At 34.8% G+C, this 15900-nt stretch overlaps 1 protein-coding gene across 1 annotated transcript in view; it reads right to left on the bottom strand.

Annotated features, from left to right (window-relative positions):
• Positions 1-998: 998 nt before the first annotated feature.
• The window catches only part of LOC121370412 (eisosome protein SEG2-like), a 31220-nt gene continuing 16318 nt past the window's right edge, over positions 999-15900 (bottom strand). Inside the window, exons 3-8 of the mRNA XM_041495622.1 lie at positions 11528-11771; positions 10380-10522; positions 8073-8133; positions 6675-6934; positions 4589-5251; positions 999-2718 (exon numbers count right to left, since the gene is read on the bottom strand). Coding sequence (XP_041351556.1) covers positions 2650-2718; positions 4589-5251; positions 6675-6934; positions 8073-8133; positions 10380-10522; positions 11528-11771 — 1440 coding nt within the window. The 3' untranslated portion in view covers positions 999-2649. The remainder of the gene's footprint in view (positions 2719-4588; positions 5252-6674; positions 6935-8072; positions 8134-10379; positions 10523-11527; positions 11772-15900) is intronic.

Here is a 15900-nt window from a genome sequence, read left to right as displayed (position 1 = left end):
TGCAGTAATTCAGCTCCTAAATGCATACATGCAGTAATTCAGCTCCTAAATGCATACATGCAGTAATTCAGCTCCTAAATGCATACATGCAGTAATTTAACTCCTAAATGCATACATGCAGTAATTCAGCTCCTAAATGCATACATGCAGTAATTTAACTCCTAAATGCATACATGCAGTAATTCAGCTCCTAAATGCATACATGCAGTAATTCAGCTCCTAAATGCATACATGCAGTAATTCAGCTCCTAAATGCATACATGCAGTAATTCAGCTCCTAAATGCATACATGCAGTAATTCAGCTCCTAAATGCATACATGCAGTAATTTAACTCCTAAATGCATTCATGTAGTAATTCAATTCCTAATGTATATGGTGACATAATTATGTAGTCATGAGAATTTGAGACCCATACCTTTATGCCTATATACTTTGAGTATTGTCCCCATCACATATTTATGAGTCAAAACATTTGTGTTCAACTGCTGTAGCAAACATCTATTGTCTGTTATTACTTATAAGTAATAGATCGCATTAGAAAGTGACGGCTATTGATGATGTCAGATTTTCAGCACTTGATAGGACTATAGTCATTCTTCTATGTCCAGCTGCTGTTAGTTCAATCTGGCAATGTTGTCCCTACTATCTTACTATACAAACTGAAGATTCTCACTCGTAGGGGCTGATATGTTGTATGTACCATACATTTCAGTACTTTTAAGCGTATCGCCTTTAATCATCAGAGCCGCGTTTGACAAAGCGATCTTAGTGCTAAGATCACCTTACGTGTATACAGTAGCTATGCACTGGAGAGGATCTTAGCACTAGGATCACCTCATGAAACCGGGCCATCATGGTTAAATTCATGCTGTATAAGATTTCGAAATAGAGATTGTCTTTTGTAACACAACTACTTCCGTTCTCTACTGAATTTTCTATTTACTGTAAATAACATGTTTTATATCTTGAATTTCATATCTTAAAAAGAAAACAATTCTTTCACTAATATTTTATTTGGTCCCCAATGCAAAACAAATAATGAAGCATAATACAGATTTGCTTGTTAATATTAACAACTATATTAACAACTTGCACAATAACAATACACAACAGGATAGGAAACAACAAGGGCTGATAACCAAAACTAGCCATATATCCACTCTCTCTGTTTTTTCGAACATAAGATTATACTATTTGGTCGTTTTTATTTTTTCAATGTAGTGGTGTTTTGGGGGGGTGGAATGCATGTAATATGAATGTCACAAAGTTTTTTTTAAACAAAATTTCTTTTTTTCCAGTTTCAGAATTTTTTAAACAATAAAACTTGCTTTTCTGAAGCTAGTTCTGGCTGTGAACCCTCGATAAGTTTACTACATGATAACATGGTGAAACAACAGTTATGCAATTATCCTCAAAAAGTTAACTCTGTAGTGATAAAGACTATGGACGTTTTGAAACATTAGAATGTAACGTCCATTTGTAATCTTGATATGATCAATGGAATGTGTTTTTTGTTGTTATTTATGTTTATGTTTGTTAAGATTGCTTCTTTTTTTTTTTTTTAAAGAATAAGAAGAAATATATAAAATTGGAAAAATGTACAAAAACTATTCTGATTCTTTATCAAAATTGCTACTTGTTGCTTAAAGACAAAGTTACTAACTTAAAGACACAAATACTAACTATTTATCCAGCTAAAAGCATGGTCGTGCAGTGGTTGACTTACTAAAGGTAAAGTTGCACAGATTACATGACTTGAAATATAGGCGGTGTAGTATGTACCTTCATCATCAGTTGACACTTGCTACTATAAAGCAGTTTTGCAAACATTTAAAACCACTATCACTGGATAACAATTAAGAAAACTTTCTAAACAACCACCTATTCTAAGAGCCCCCAATTTAAGTCCATAGAACAAACCTTCAGTCTTTAGATGCAGCATCTAAACTAACAATAAGTCAGGCCTTACCATGTGCATTGCCAAATTGGCCAAGTGCTCATTTTTATACAAAGTGGATATAACATTAAATTTTAGTCTGGCTAAAAAAATATTTCTTAAATTAACCTCATTTTAATTATTTTCAAGGTAATATTCTGCATATCCCAAATAAAGGCTAAACCAAATTGTTCCATTGTGAGCCCTGCAAGTCTACCTGAACTTTCACTTTTAGGGAACAGTCAAAACTGCCCCTGACTTAACGATATTAACTGGTAAAAGCTTTTACAATAATATTTTTTTTATGACTCTTATAAACACTGTAATATAGGGTCTTCTCCAACTTGACAAAAAGGGCACTTATTTTTTCTTCCCCATTCCCCATCCCTCTATTGTTATTGGTATGGCCCAAATTTTTTAATGAAATATTTTTCTAATCAAACATGTCATAGTCATAAATTAAAGTGTCTGTTTTACTGCATGTGTGACATTCTTCACTTTCTGGATGTCCGTTTTCAAGGTCATTTGTTATATTTTATAGTAATTAGGTCACACACAGGTATCATGATCAGATGATCAGAAAGAGGAATGCACACACCCAGAACTTGTTTCTAGGTCTGGCTTTGATGGTGAATACGATATTGTAAAGAACAAAATATTGTGTGACACGTAGTGACAAGCTTGCACCTCAGAAGATAGCCTTGTTCTCAAGTCACATGGCATACCTCTTGGTTAGTCCTTCATCAGTGAGCCCTTTACCAGTCAACGAAAGAAGTTCTTTCTGCAAAGGTTAAGAATATATATGTATTATGGTTTATATGTTAATACTTTTAGTCTTTTACAGTGAAACCCCCCTAAACCGGACACCATCATGGCCAAGTAAAATGTTCGGTTTTAAAGTGTATCCGGTTTAGAGAAGTTCTTTTGTAGACTGATATTTAAAAAGGGACCGTGAAAAAACATCCGGTTTTGAGAGAATTCCGGTTTACAGAGGGTTTGTTTTTGAGAGGTTTCACTGTATATAGTATTCGAGAATAGTCGATCACATTAATAAGGAAATTTCAACAAATTGCATGTGGAAGATACAATAAGTGATACACTTACGACATAACTACAACTTAAAGGGACATTCCTGAATTTGCTGCAATTTTTAAGATGTTATCGACTAACCAAGACTTTTTAACGATTGCAATTACATATCAAATATATTTTTCTGCATAATGTATTAGTGGCTGTATATTAAATGTGTTTCTGATCATTCTAATATTTGTACTAGCTTAAATTTCATTTTATTTCCTAAAATATATTTTTTATTAAGACAAAATTCAGTTTGGGCTTCTTACAAATATTAAGATGACCAGAAACACATTAAATATACAGACACTTGATATCCTGAACAAGAAAATATATTTAATATGTAAGTTTAATCGTAGAAATATTTTATTAGTCGGAAACATCTTACAATGCAGCAAACTCGGGAATGTCTCTTTAATAGTACACTCTTTGTGTGGTAAATTAACGTAAAAAAGTGTATTAGACATACAATGATGTACCCATCATGAGGTACTTGGCCCAATTTCACCAAACATCGTAAGCTAAGTTTTGCACTTAAACATAAATCTACGACTAAACCACATTTCCTGTTACTGTTATAGTACAACAAATATAGTTAGAACTACACATATTTCATTTTCTTTTGTTCTTAAGATGCTTCATCTACAGTAATGATGTAATTTTCTACGTGAAATAGCTGCCGAACACTTGTAAACGCATGCCCGGTATAACTGCTAATCGCAGACGTAAACTTATGATGTTTTGTGAAATTGGCCCCTGGTTAGGACTGGAGTAACAATATCTGTCCAACAATGTTGATTGATCCTATGAACCATCAACCTCAAGAAAGTATTCTAACATTGAGCTAAATCAAGGTCTTGAACATTTGGACAATTTTTATAACCATAGTGAAATTTACTGCGTCAAACTCGTTCCATCAAAAAGGGGCTGGATTTAGCTCGGTCGGTTGAGGTGCTTGCGTCGCAGGATCGAACCACCTCGGTGGACCCATTCAGCTGATTGGGTTTTTCTCGTTATAACCAGTGCACCACAACTGGACAAAGGCTGTGGTATGTGCTTTCCTGTCTGTGGGAAAGGGCATATGAAAGATCCCTTGCTGCATTAGAAAAAATGTAGCAGGTTTCCTCTAATGACTACGAGTCAGAATTACCAAATGTTTGACATCCAATAGCTGATGATTAATTAATCAATGTGCTCCAGTGGTGTGGTTAAACAAAACAAAACATTCCATCAAAGTGCATGAAATAACGTTAAGCACCTATGTAAATTGGAATATATTACGTCCATAACTCGTTACAAGGGTGTGTGATCAAACTCAATTGGTAGAGGTGCTTTGGGATTTTTCCCATCCCAACCAGTACCACACAATTGGTATATCAAAGACCATGGTATGTGCCGTCCTATCTGTGAAAAAAGTATATAAAATATCCTTTGCTGCTAATGGAAAAATGTAGCAGATTTCCTTTTGAGACTGCCAGAATGATCAAATGTTTGATATCCAATAGCGGATGTGCACTAGTGGTGTCGTTGAACAAAACAAACTTTTAAAACCATGACAAGTATTAAATTGGTGTTACCTCATCATTTGCATCAACTTGAGGTTGATCTGAACCATCTTCAGCTGGAATGAGAATTATTTTGTGTCTGTCTGCATCTTCAGCGTTCTTTGTGTTGTCCTTGTCAGAATCCTTGTCCTCTGAACTGCTACTGTCGTCTTCTTTGTACAGATGTTCGCTGTCATCGTCCTCAAAACCAGGCTTTTCTCCTTGTCCATCATGAGCAGCAGTAGGAGTAGAAGCTGTAGCTGTAGCAGGATCCTGTATATTTTCTTCATTCACATCCTTCATGCTGGCATCATCATCTTCTGTTTTATCATCATCATCATCATTGTAGTAGTAATAATAGGACTGTTGATCTGGCATGTTAACATTGTCTCCCTCAACATCATCGACTTCTGTACTAGTGTAGGCGTTAGGTTCTGAACGTGGGTCAGCATGAATCATCTTACTTGAATCGTCATTCTCGTTTTCTAATTCTTCCGATGATTGTGATTCTTTTGATCCTGTAGACACATCTTTGTTCTTTAACTGCTCGACATCTGTATTTGTCTTTGTTGGTTTGTGGTGAAACATAGGCAGTGAATTAACGAATGACTGACTTCGGCTTTTGGCTTCTTGGTCTCTCTTTAGTCCACTAACATCGATGCTACTGTCTTTTAAGGTGGCTGTTGACACGATGTCCTAAAATGTATAAAACTAGAGTTAACTAGCTTGAAAAGTATAGAGATAATAAACAATATAGCACATTTATCTAGTTTTTAAAATTTAAATTATCATCACTATCATCGTCGTCATCTATACCAAAGGCATCAAAGTTGGAGGCACTGCCCCATTGACTAAAGATTATAAACATTTCCCATCCCACAGTTTAATTAATATATAACTGCCCCCACCCCACCTCCACCAATTTTTAGTATGGTATATCTTCTGATAGTTATAGATGCATATATAAGATGCAGTTTTATCATCTGTTCTTCACTTTTTACTAAGGAAGAATATCTCTCCTTTTACAAGTTTTTATACTATAACAGTTCAATTTATTAATTTGTATTATTAACTATATTATTTATTTTAACATTTTTGTGGTTTTTCTTTCCAATAACGTAATAATGTTGATAAAAACATTAGGGGGATATTGATTTAAAATTTTTCCATTTGATGCACCTTTTGTGCAGCAAATCCTCTGTAGAGAACAATGTTTATACGTTAAGCACCCACATTAGTCATATTTTTGCTAGTGATTGTTCTATTTTTAAATCATCTGTACAGAACAGTCTTAAAAAGTAAAGACACTCACATAATCAATATTTTCACTTACAGATATTCCTATTTTTATTCCACTCCAGCTTCAGCACGTTGACGTCATAAACTGAGATTTAATCAGTTGGGTCACAACACACAGCTTACCTTGTATACTTTTACTAAAAACTATTTTCCTTATGTGTATATTAGATTCTCCATCTTTCAACAAAATTAATTATTTGTATGAGTAAATGCGTACTAAAAATATAAAATTATACAAAAGAAATGGCAAATCAGTAATAGATTTTTCAATATTACTTGTAGTATTATGAATATTTAAAGCTGCAATCACATGTATGTTTTTAATATTAAAGCATTAAGCATAGATTATGAAGGTTAGTCGAAAACAGGACACATCAAGACAGTTGATGATTTTTTTTTTTTAATTTATGTTTTCCATTAGTAAATGATGTTATAAGATGGACAGGCAAGACTGCAACTTTAATTATTGTTTTAAGTTTTTTTCCAAAATAGAACTAATAAACATAGAATAAGACAACATAAGCCATGATAAGACCAAGTTAAAATAAGAAAAATATTTCATGTCTGGGGTTTTGGCGAAAAAAATTGAAAAAAAAAGTCCCACTTCTGTTTAGATGTAGACATATTCTGACTTACTAAATATGTTTTGAAAAAATACTATTTAAAAACAAAAATTTACCAAAAATTAGGCAAGGGCCAAAATGTGGGTTGGCAGAGGCTTGTAGTTTTTTCTTCTTATTATTATTATTTTAAGTTGGCTTAACACTTCAAAGAAAATTTAGAACTTAAAGAAATACATGAAAATGTATTTGGATCTCACATTTTGTAGTTTTGTCTTTTGCTGGGTATTTAGGTCTGTTGTCTTTTCAGGGGATAGGGCGTGTTGAGCTGAAGAAAAATAATTTGTGATAGCATTTGACTGAGCATCTGGCAGGTTTTTCTCAACAGAGTTCAAAGACTGTGATTCTGGTGCCAAATTGTGCTGAAGAGAGTTCAAAGATTGTAATTCTGGTGCGGAGTTTTGTCGAAAAGACATTGCAGGCTGCAACTCATACTTGTTCTCTTCACCTTCCACCGGTTCTGCAATGACAATAACAGACTCATACATTAAGAAATGTATGTTATTGAAATAATCTTACCTATTCCACTGGTGAATACCATTTAATATATATTCAAATTTAAAACTTAGATGCATTGAGTACATTTTCCATCTTGCCCTTCGCTTAATAACAAACAGTAAATGCTCTATATTTTGAAGTTAAAGGATCCAGCCAGCCTGGAAGTTTGCGATATTATTATATTTGAGATAATTAAACATATGTATTTTGTGTAGAATATTAAACAAAACGCCACTGTGTAAATTAAAATAATTGGATTTCAAGTTCCATCAAATCCATTGGTTGTGTTTTGGTGTCAAGAAAATCAGTTTAATAATAAATATTGCAGAGCTTTTGCATACTGCAATTCCATCTTTATGTCATCAGTTTCTAGCATTTTAATTTAAATTTAATTAAATTTATTGTTTTTATTTTAATCTCTCTAGTACACATCTGTTGACCACTGTAAGCATATTTGATTCCATATGATATTAGCTTTTTTTGACAGGAACCACAATGTTGGAGGGAGGCCATCACTTTCAAGCCAGTTAACTTATTAATACTTAACAATACTATTTATGACAACGAATTACTGTATGTTGTAATAATATAATGTTTTTATGTTTTATTTTGAAAAAAAGAGAGTTAATGCTTTGCAAATATTGAGAGATAACTGGTGTCTAATGATCAAAGATGAAAATAATAAAACCAACTAAAATATGACCTTGTGTAATTGTTTCAAGAAATAATTTTACTGGATTTCAGAAGCCATCACTTTACAGAAAATTAATACTTGGCAATACCATTTATAACAAACCAATTACTGTAAGTTATAACAATAAAATGTGTTTATGTTTTAAATTTTTTTTAAAGTTAATGCACTACAAGTATTGGGAGATAATTGGTATCTGATGATCAAAGACAAAAATAATAAAACTAAAATATGACCTTGTTCAAGTGTTTCTACAAATAATTTTATTGAATTTTTACATTATATTTGTTATTTCCTACATTTCGAATTTTACATGGCTTCCTCATGGTGCCTGATTCTGTTTAAAATTCACATTGAATTTTAATTACAAACTAACTTGGTATTTAAAACAAAATGGTATTACACTTACCAAAACTAAATTTGAGTTGAGATGGGAAGACACCACCTTTCTTCTCCACACGTTTCGGAATCTGTAAAAAAAAAAAAAAATTATATAGTTTTTAGTATCAATCATTAGAAAGTCCCATCTGTGTGTAATTGTAGAGTTACTAGACATATCTTATATGGATAGAGGAATTTTTAATCTGTATTATTTAAGAATTCAAATTTTAATGTGCACAAATTTTGCTTGTGATAGAATATTCAAAATATTTTGTAATGTCAAAGTTTGTTTACCTAAATATATAATTAAGATAGTTTTAGTAATAACAGGCAATGTCTAACTCCGAGATAGATGCCCAAAACATTACTACCACTATTGGTTAAACAGCTATGGCATTCAGTGCCGGTCATCTTGAATTACAGACCAAGACCTGGTATTGCCAAAAAATATCTTTCATTATATTTAACATATCAAACAGATGTTTGAGATGATATCTGTTTATGATGTTTAATAAAAATAGCTTATAAATTATAATAATTTTTTTTATTAAAATGGCAGTCACAGAAAAGAAGTTTAAGTTCAGTCTTACAGTTTTCTCTTCAGTATTTACTATGTTAAAAAACCCACCCCAAAAACCCCCACACAAAACAAACATACTAAGTAAGAAACTAATATCTATACCTCTACCATGATACCCATCCAATAATTGATCCAAGATATTCCTGACCTCAATCTAATTGACTCTAGATCCAGAGATACATAACGTTTCTATATCATGGTTCGTACAGGATTTAAAAAAAACAAATCTAGGACTTTTCCAGGTCCAATTCTCAGTTTTCAAGGACTCATGACAGTGACAATAACAACTTATTAGTTACCTATAACTAACAATGTTTAATGGGACTTTACTTCAGCTGTGATCAATTCATAAATTTTCTTTGCTAAGTCCTCTTTTTGTTTTGCTGTTTTTTTGCAAAGTGTTAGAATGACTGATGTCTGAGCCGTAACGGCCAACTCATCAGCACTTCTCGCTCCAGCCAGTACACCACAAGTGGTACATCAAAGGCCATGGTATGTGCTATCCTGTCTATGGGATGGTGCATATAAAAGATTCCTTGCTGCTAATCGAAAAGAGTAGCCCAAGAGTGGCGACAGAGGGTTTCCTCTCTCAATATCTGTGTGGTCCTTAACCATATGTACCGGCCTCGGTGGCGTCATGGTTAGGCCATTGGTCTACAGGCTGGTAGGTACTGGGTTCGGATCCCAGTCAAGACATGGGATTTTTTAATCCAGATACCGACACCAAACCCTGAGTGAGTGCTCCGCAAGGCTCAATGGGTAGGTGTAAAACCACTTGCACCAACCAGTGATCCATAACTGGTTCAACAAAGGACATGGTTTGTGCTATCCTGCCTGTGGGAAGTGCAAATAAAAGATCCCTTTCTTCCTGTTGTAAAAGTGTAGCCTATGTGGCGACAGCGGGTTTCCTCAAACAAAACAGTGTCAGAATGACCATATGTTTGACGTCCAATAGCCGATGATAAGATAAAAAATCAATGTGCTCTAGTGGCGTCATTAAATAAAACAAACCTCTTTTTTTTAAAACCATATGTCTGATGCCATATAACCATACATAAAATGTGTTGAGTGCGTCATTAAATAAAACATTTCCTTCTTTCCTTCATCAGCACTTACAGATAGTGAATCTCTGTCTGTGCCTGTTTCAGTTTCTTTCTCATGTTCTCTATCACCTCCTCTAGTTCCTCTCTCTCTCCCTTTCTTTTTGTGCATCAGTGTTTATTTTCTCTCTCATTTGTCAAATAAAGTTCATATTTCTGTCTAGCACTCTGAAGTAGTTCCTTGATCAGAGGAACACTGAGCTCACCCCCAACTTCACTGATATCATCACAAACAAGTCTTTTGGCTATCATTGTTTTCTCTTTCAGGTTTTCCATTTCCATTTACTGTTAACTGAAAACCCTCTTTCTACAGAGACCTGGCCATGTGACATGACAAGTAGGATTCTGACCACACAGTTAGGATTTAATTCACTTTAATAAACACTCTATTATTAGGTTTTATGTAAAATTAAGTACTTTTCAAGACACATGTATGAAAATCAAGCACTTTTCAAAGCCCAATGTCATTTTCCAAGACTTTCCAGGCCCCTCTTCAATGTTCAAAGACTTTTCAAGATCGTGCACACCATGTACATTGTACTGCTAAACGATATTCAACAACCGTCAAATTATATTCATAATACAAATTGAAATCTGAGGTAGAACAGTTTACAACTGCAATATTTCTAACATGTAATAAGACTATTTGCCCTACCTGTTGTAACTGTGGGCTTGGTTTTTCAAAGGATCTTGTAAGATCCTCATCCTCCTCAGTTTCTAGCTTTGTATCAGTGTCATCTTCAGTGTTGATGATCGGTTTGGTTTCAGAAGGGGCATTTAAAAGCTTTTCACCCTCCTCTAAAAAAACCAAAAACAAAACACATTAAAATTGCAATTTCTAGTACCGGTATACTTAATTATTTAGCATTGAGAATAAACATTAATTTTCTTATAGCTGCATGTCATTCTTGAAAATTCTTTGACTCTCCATGCTAACCTAGCTGACATAAAAATTTATTTTTCTGTTTTTGAGAACTCTATAGTGAGTTGCTTTTCTACTATTTTGTGCACATAAATATGAATTAATCTTCATTTCAGAAATTAATAATTATAGTGGGCATTTTTGTACAGTTTTTGTGTTAAAAAGTATTTTAAAAAACCATGGCATCTTACATTTATGTTGTATGAAGACCATCAATAGCGATAACACATTTTGCATATATATGTACATCATATCGAAGAACGGATCCATTCCTTGTCAAAACAGAACATTTAGTGACTTTTCTGGAATGATTTCTGAAATAAATTATATGTGGAGGGCTTTTGGGTTTGTTGAAAACACATGAAGACTTTTTTACCTTTGTAAAACATATTAGAAAGGGATAATTTGGTCCTTCAATGGACAAGTGAAGAATTTTTATTTTTCCTTTATAACACATAGAAATGGATAATTTGGCCCTTAGACTCTTTGTCTTGTTTGTATATAGAGTCAGAAGCAGGGTCTTAGGGGTGATAATTGAAGTGGGAGAGAACATGACCAGTTGGGGGACACAAGAACATTTTTGGATTATATATATAGGACAAAAACGTAAATGTCTTGGTTCTTAAGTGAAGAGGCACATGTCCCCCACCTCACCCCATCTCACACAGTTCCTTGGTTATATGACCCTCGGGGGAAAAGGTGTTTTTATAATAATAAAATACAGCCACCCTCACTATAACCAAAAAAGAAAAGTAGAACTCTAGACTTATACATGTACAAAAAAAACCGTATGATATTGCGTTCTTTTATTATTGAAGATTTTTCAACGTAGCCTTTCACACCTCTTTTCTAAAGAGTTGAGTTATATTGCTAGAACTTACTTTCAATCATAGCTTGGACAATTTCTGGGTGGTCCTTCAATCTGATGAAGAAATATCTCAACACCTCCTCAATATCCATGCTTGCCGCATCAAGGTTTGTGTTATCGTCTGTGTTGTAATCCGTGTTATCATCTGCTATATTCTCAAGTCCATCCTGTTCTTTGACCGGACGTTTGGTGGATCCAGGCTTTGAAGGCTTACTTACTTGGTGTTGTAGCTGCTGTTCCAAGTCTATTGTTGCTGCCTACAAATTGAATACATAAATAGAGAGAGAGAGAGAGAGAGAGAGAGAGAGAGAGAGAGAGAGAGAGAGAGAGAGAGAGAGAGAGAGAGAGAGAGAGAGAGATAGATACGAACTTGGTATGTTGAGAAACAAATTAATTTCTGATAACATATTTACATAGATAACTCAATGCTTTAACCTATACCCGGCAGATCTCAGTAGTTCAACGGTTTTCTTTAAACAAAATTCCTGTCTCCCCTACCGCTAGATCTGCTCTTCTATTTATATATTTATTCTTGTCGCCGTTATGAACACAAAACTGCCAAACAAATTTGTAATCGCTGTAGACTTTTTTTTTTCCAAGCACATTAATGTATTTGCCTAAGCAGTCTGGTAATTAGATGCACAAGGCAACTCTTGGAACTAGTATATATATATATATATATATATATATATATATATATATATATATATATATATATATATATATATATAAAAATTTCACCTATATAATTCAAACCTATTGTGTATGGCACGTTTTGGTTATATCAGACAGTAGTTAATGGATGCCATACTGTGAATCTAACCACTGAATCAATGATGGTGATATCTCACTACAATACATTGGCAAAACTTTATTTAAATATTTTCCTGGGACCATACAGATATCCTATAAGGAGTTAGGGATACCCCCCCCCCCCCACCCCTCATTACAAAATCATGGGTATGCCCCTGCAATATGAGTAAAATTTCACAACTAAGTCTTTTTATTTGTTATATATAACTGTTTTTCATATTTATATCCTCTAGAGTTGTTCAGTTATATCCTGGAACTAATCCGAACTTTAATATACGTGATCACATTCCTGTGTTGCTGCATTAGGAAAAATCTAGCAGGTTTCCTCTGATGACCACGTGTCAGAATTACCAAATGTTTGACATCCAATAGCTGATGATTAATTAATCAATGTGCTCTAGTGGTGTCATTAAACAAAACAAACGTTAACTGTAAGATTCCTGTGTACAATTAACAAATAACTAATAGTATTTAAAGGTGCAATCTCAAAGATGTAAATCATAGTTTGCTGAGGTTTAAAAAAAAAAAAAAAATTAAATATATATATATATATATATATATATATATATATATATATATATATATATATATATATATACTAAATTTTTAGTATTCACTAATAACTCATTACTCGGAGTTTCAGGCTCCTCGCCTTCATCAGATGAGTGTTTATAATTGTGACAGTTAAGGTGACGTCACGCTGTGTGTACGCGGCGGTGCGCTCCTGACGTCATGGCACGTCAGTCGTGAGACTCTCGGCTTGTTGCTGTGGCGGCATTTTGATATGAGTTCTGTCCTTTTGTTGAGTAGCTTGTCTCCTTTTTCAAATAGTATTGAGAGCTTCTCCTCGATGCACAGGTTGCATTGTCCCGAGCTGCGTTTCCGTGTGTCCGATTTCCTGACGATTTCCCAATTGATGTGATAGGCGGTTTTTTTTTTCGTTTGAGTTCCCAGATGTATTTTGACAGTTCTGTCTCTTTTTCATAGCGTTCATATTTGAAAGATTTAGTGTGGTTGTTAAACCTCTCCTTGAATGTACCTCCAGCAAGACCTATGTATGATCTGACAGTCTTACCAGATGCCACGTTTGCCCGGTATACGAGGGAGCTAGTTTGGCAGTTGCCGTTCAGGGGGCATTCGTTCTTCTGTCTGCAGTTACAAGGCTTTTTTTGTGCGGGATCGGTTGAGCTCTGGGTGATTTTCGTGTTGTGGCTTTTGATTATTGCTCCGAAGTTTTTCATGCAGCTGTAGCTGATTTTCAGGTTGTTTCTGTTGAACAATGTGTGGTACTTGTGATTACTTGGGAAATGCTTGAATATCAATTTGATGAACACGCTACCGACGTTTGTCTTCACATTCTTGCTGAATGGGGGGTTGAACCATGTGATATTTCTGGGTCTTTTCCTTTTCTTTGTGTCTGGTTGCTCTCTATGTTTAGGCGGGTCGTATTGGATGTTTACTGTGTAGCCACTTGCCCTCAGCGCTTTGTTGTACCCTAGTGCAGCTTCCGCGAAGTAGTCTTCATGGGAAGACAGAAGGGAAATTCGTTTGCCGATTGATTTTGGTATTTGCTTCGTGATTGCGGGTGGGTGGTTTGAGCTGACGTTGATGTAAACGGGTTCGTTGTTGGGTTTCCTGTAGGGTTTGTGGGAGTCAGTTTCAAGGTTCAGGGTGATGTCCAGATAGTTGACTATATTCAGGTTGGTCTGGATGGTGATCTTTAGGCCAAGATCTTTGAATATTTTGATGAGCATTTTCCTCATTCTGTCTGCTTGGCTTCCTGAACTTCTGCGTAGAACTGCTAGACCGTCATCTCTGTACAGTCCGACGTTCATGTCGGAGGTATTTGTTTGAATTGTGTGTAGGATGAGGAGTCCTACTAGTTCGCACACTTCCGCTCCATCATATCCGCCCATGGTGACGTCGAATGCATTGGGAGTGTAATTTTTCACCCATGGCTGTTCTTTGTTGTCAAAAAGTAGTGATTTTCTTGCATGCATGATAGTTGTGTATTCTATATCTGGGATGACTGTATATTTCTTCGCCCATTTCAATGCCTTGTCGAGTAGTTCAGGTGTTATGGAAGGGTAGAAGTCCACAATGTCGAATACGAGGAAGGATAGTTCTTTTTTATCATGCAGAGCTGAGAACCATTCAAGTACAGCGGAAGTGTGTTTCTCCATTGGTTCATTTGCGTCTTGAGTCGTGTTTCACTGTTTATTTCGGTCTAACATAATTTTGCTGATCCTACCGATTTCGCTTTTTGCTGGATTGATGAGTCTGCAACTTGGATTAGTGGCAAAATTGTCCTTATGATCTTTCAAGGTGATGAATGCTCGGGTCTCTGCCATCTTGTCTATTCTGTCACGTATTCCTAGGGCATTGCTGACGTACTCGAACTCTGTGTTGATATCTTCGATTGTTTGGTCGTCTGCATGTTTGTACTTCGTTGTAATGTTTTCTGTTAGCATTTTGTCATAAGTGTCCACTTCTAACTTGTAGAAGTTTCTAGTCTTGTCTGCAGGTACAAACACTTTTTTGGAGTTGTTTATATGCCTTATGTCCTCTTTCATGGTGTTCTGGAACTGGTCATATGCATTCTTGAACTGTATGGTCTCAACCATGTGTAGCATGTCCTTTTCGAAGGGTGCTAAACCTTCTATTTGTGGGGGTGTATTCCTGGAGTTAAGTCCGAATTTGCTATCTTTGTTTGGTGTTGGGTCGTCATGGTTGCGTTTATCATCGTTGTTCTTTTCAAAGAAGAAAGCTTTCCATCTCATACGCTTTATTACACTTTCCACTTTCTCAAGCAGTCTCTTTAAGTATTCCTTTCGTGTTGGTAAAGGAATGTTTTTTGTGGAATAGTCGAAACGGATATGGTCCATGGTGATTGAAGAAAAGTGCTCAACTTATACAAGGAGCATTACAGTAATATATTTGTTATGTCCAATAGTGATAACAAATATATTACTATATATATATATATATATATATATACGTTCATTACATTTTGTTATAAATAACAAATTAACGGATCCCACATATTTAACCCAAGAACCTCACAGCTGTAATGTGATGCCACTTAACTTAAACTGAGGTTTCTTTAACAGTACTTGGTAAAAAGTATAAAGTACATGTACATAGAGAAACTTCATCATGTGTCTATTAAAATATCAGCTAGCCCGAGTATTCTTGACTGTAGAGGGCTAGACAGACATTTGGACACGTATCTATCCCTTAATATCAGCCAGCTCTTTGTCAATATGAAGATGTATGGGCATATAATTGAAGGTATAATCTTTACATTTCATGGGGAAAATTAATAAATATTTTTTGTCATTTTGCAACTTTGAGTGAGTGAGTGAGTGAAGACTTTTCCATGCTCCTATACCACTAAGGCTTCGAGCATGTCCACCCCGGGTTCGGTCTCTGGATGCCAGGGGCCCAATCCGGGACAGAAATTACTTAGGACAATTTTGAAATTAAGCCAATGGGGAATACGGATATTATATAATTAGTTTTTATTTGCGCAATTCCAAAAATAATAATTAATATAAAATATATAATCCATTT

Source organism: Gigantopelta aegis, chromosome 4, assembly GCF_016097555.1.
Source record: "Gigantopelta aegis isolate Gae_Host chromosome 4, Gae_host_genome, whole genome shotgun sequence".
Lineage (NCBI taxonomy): Eukaryota > Metazoa > Mollusca > Gastropoda > Neomphalida > Peltospiridae > Gigantopelta > Gigantopelta aegis.
This window is presented reverse-complemented; position numbering and strand designations above follow the sequence as displayed.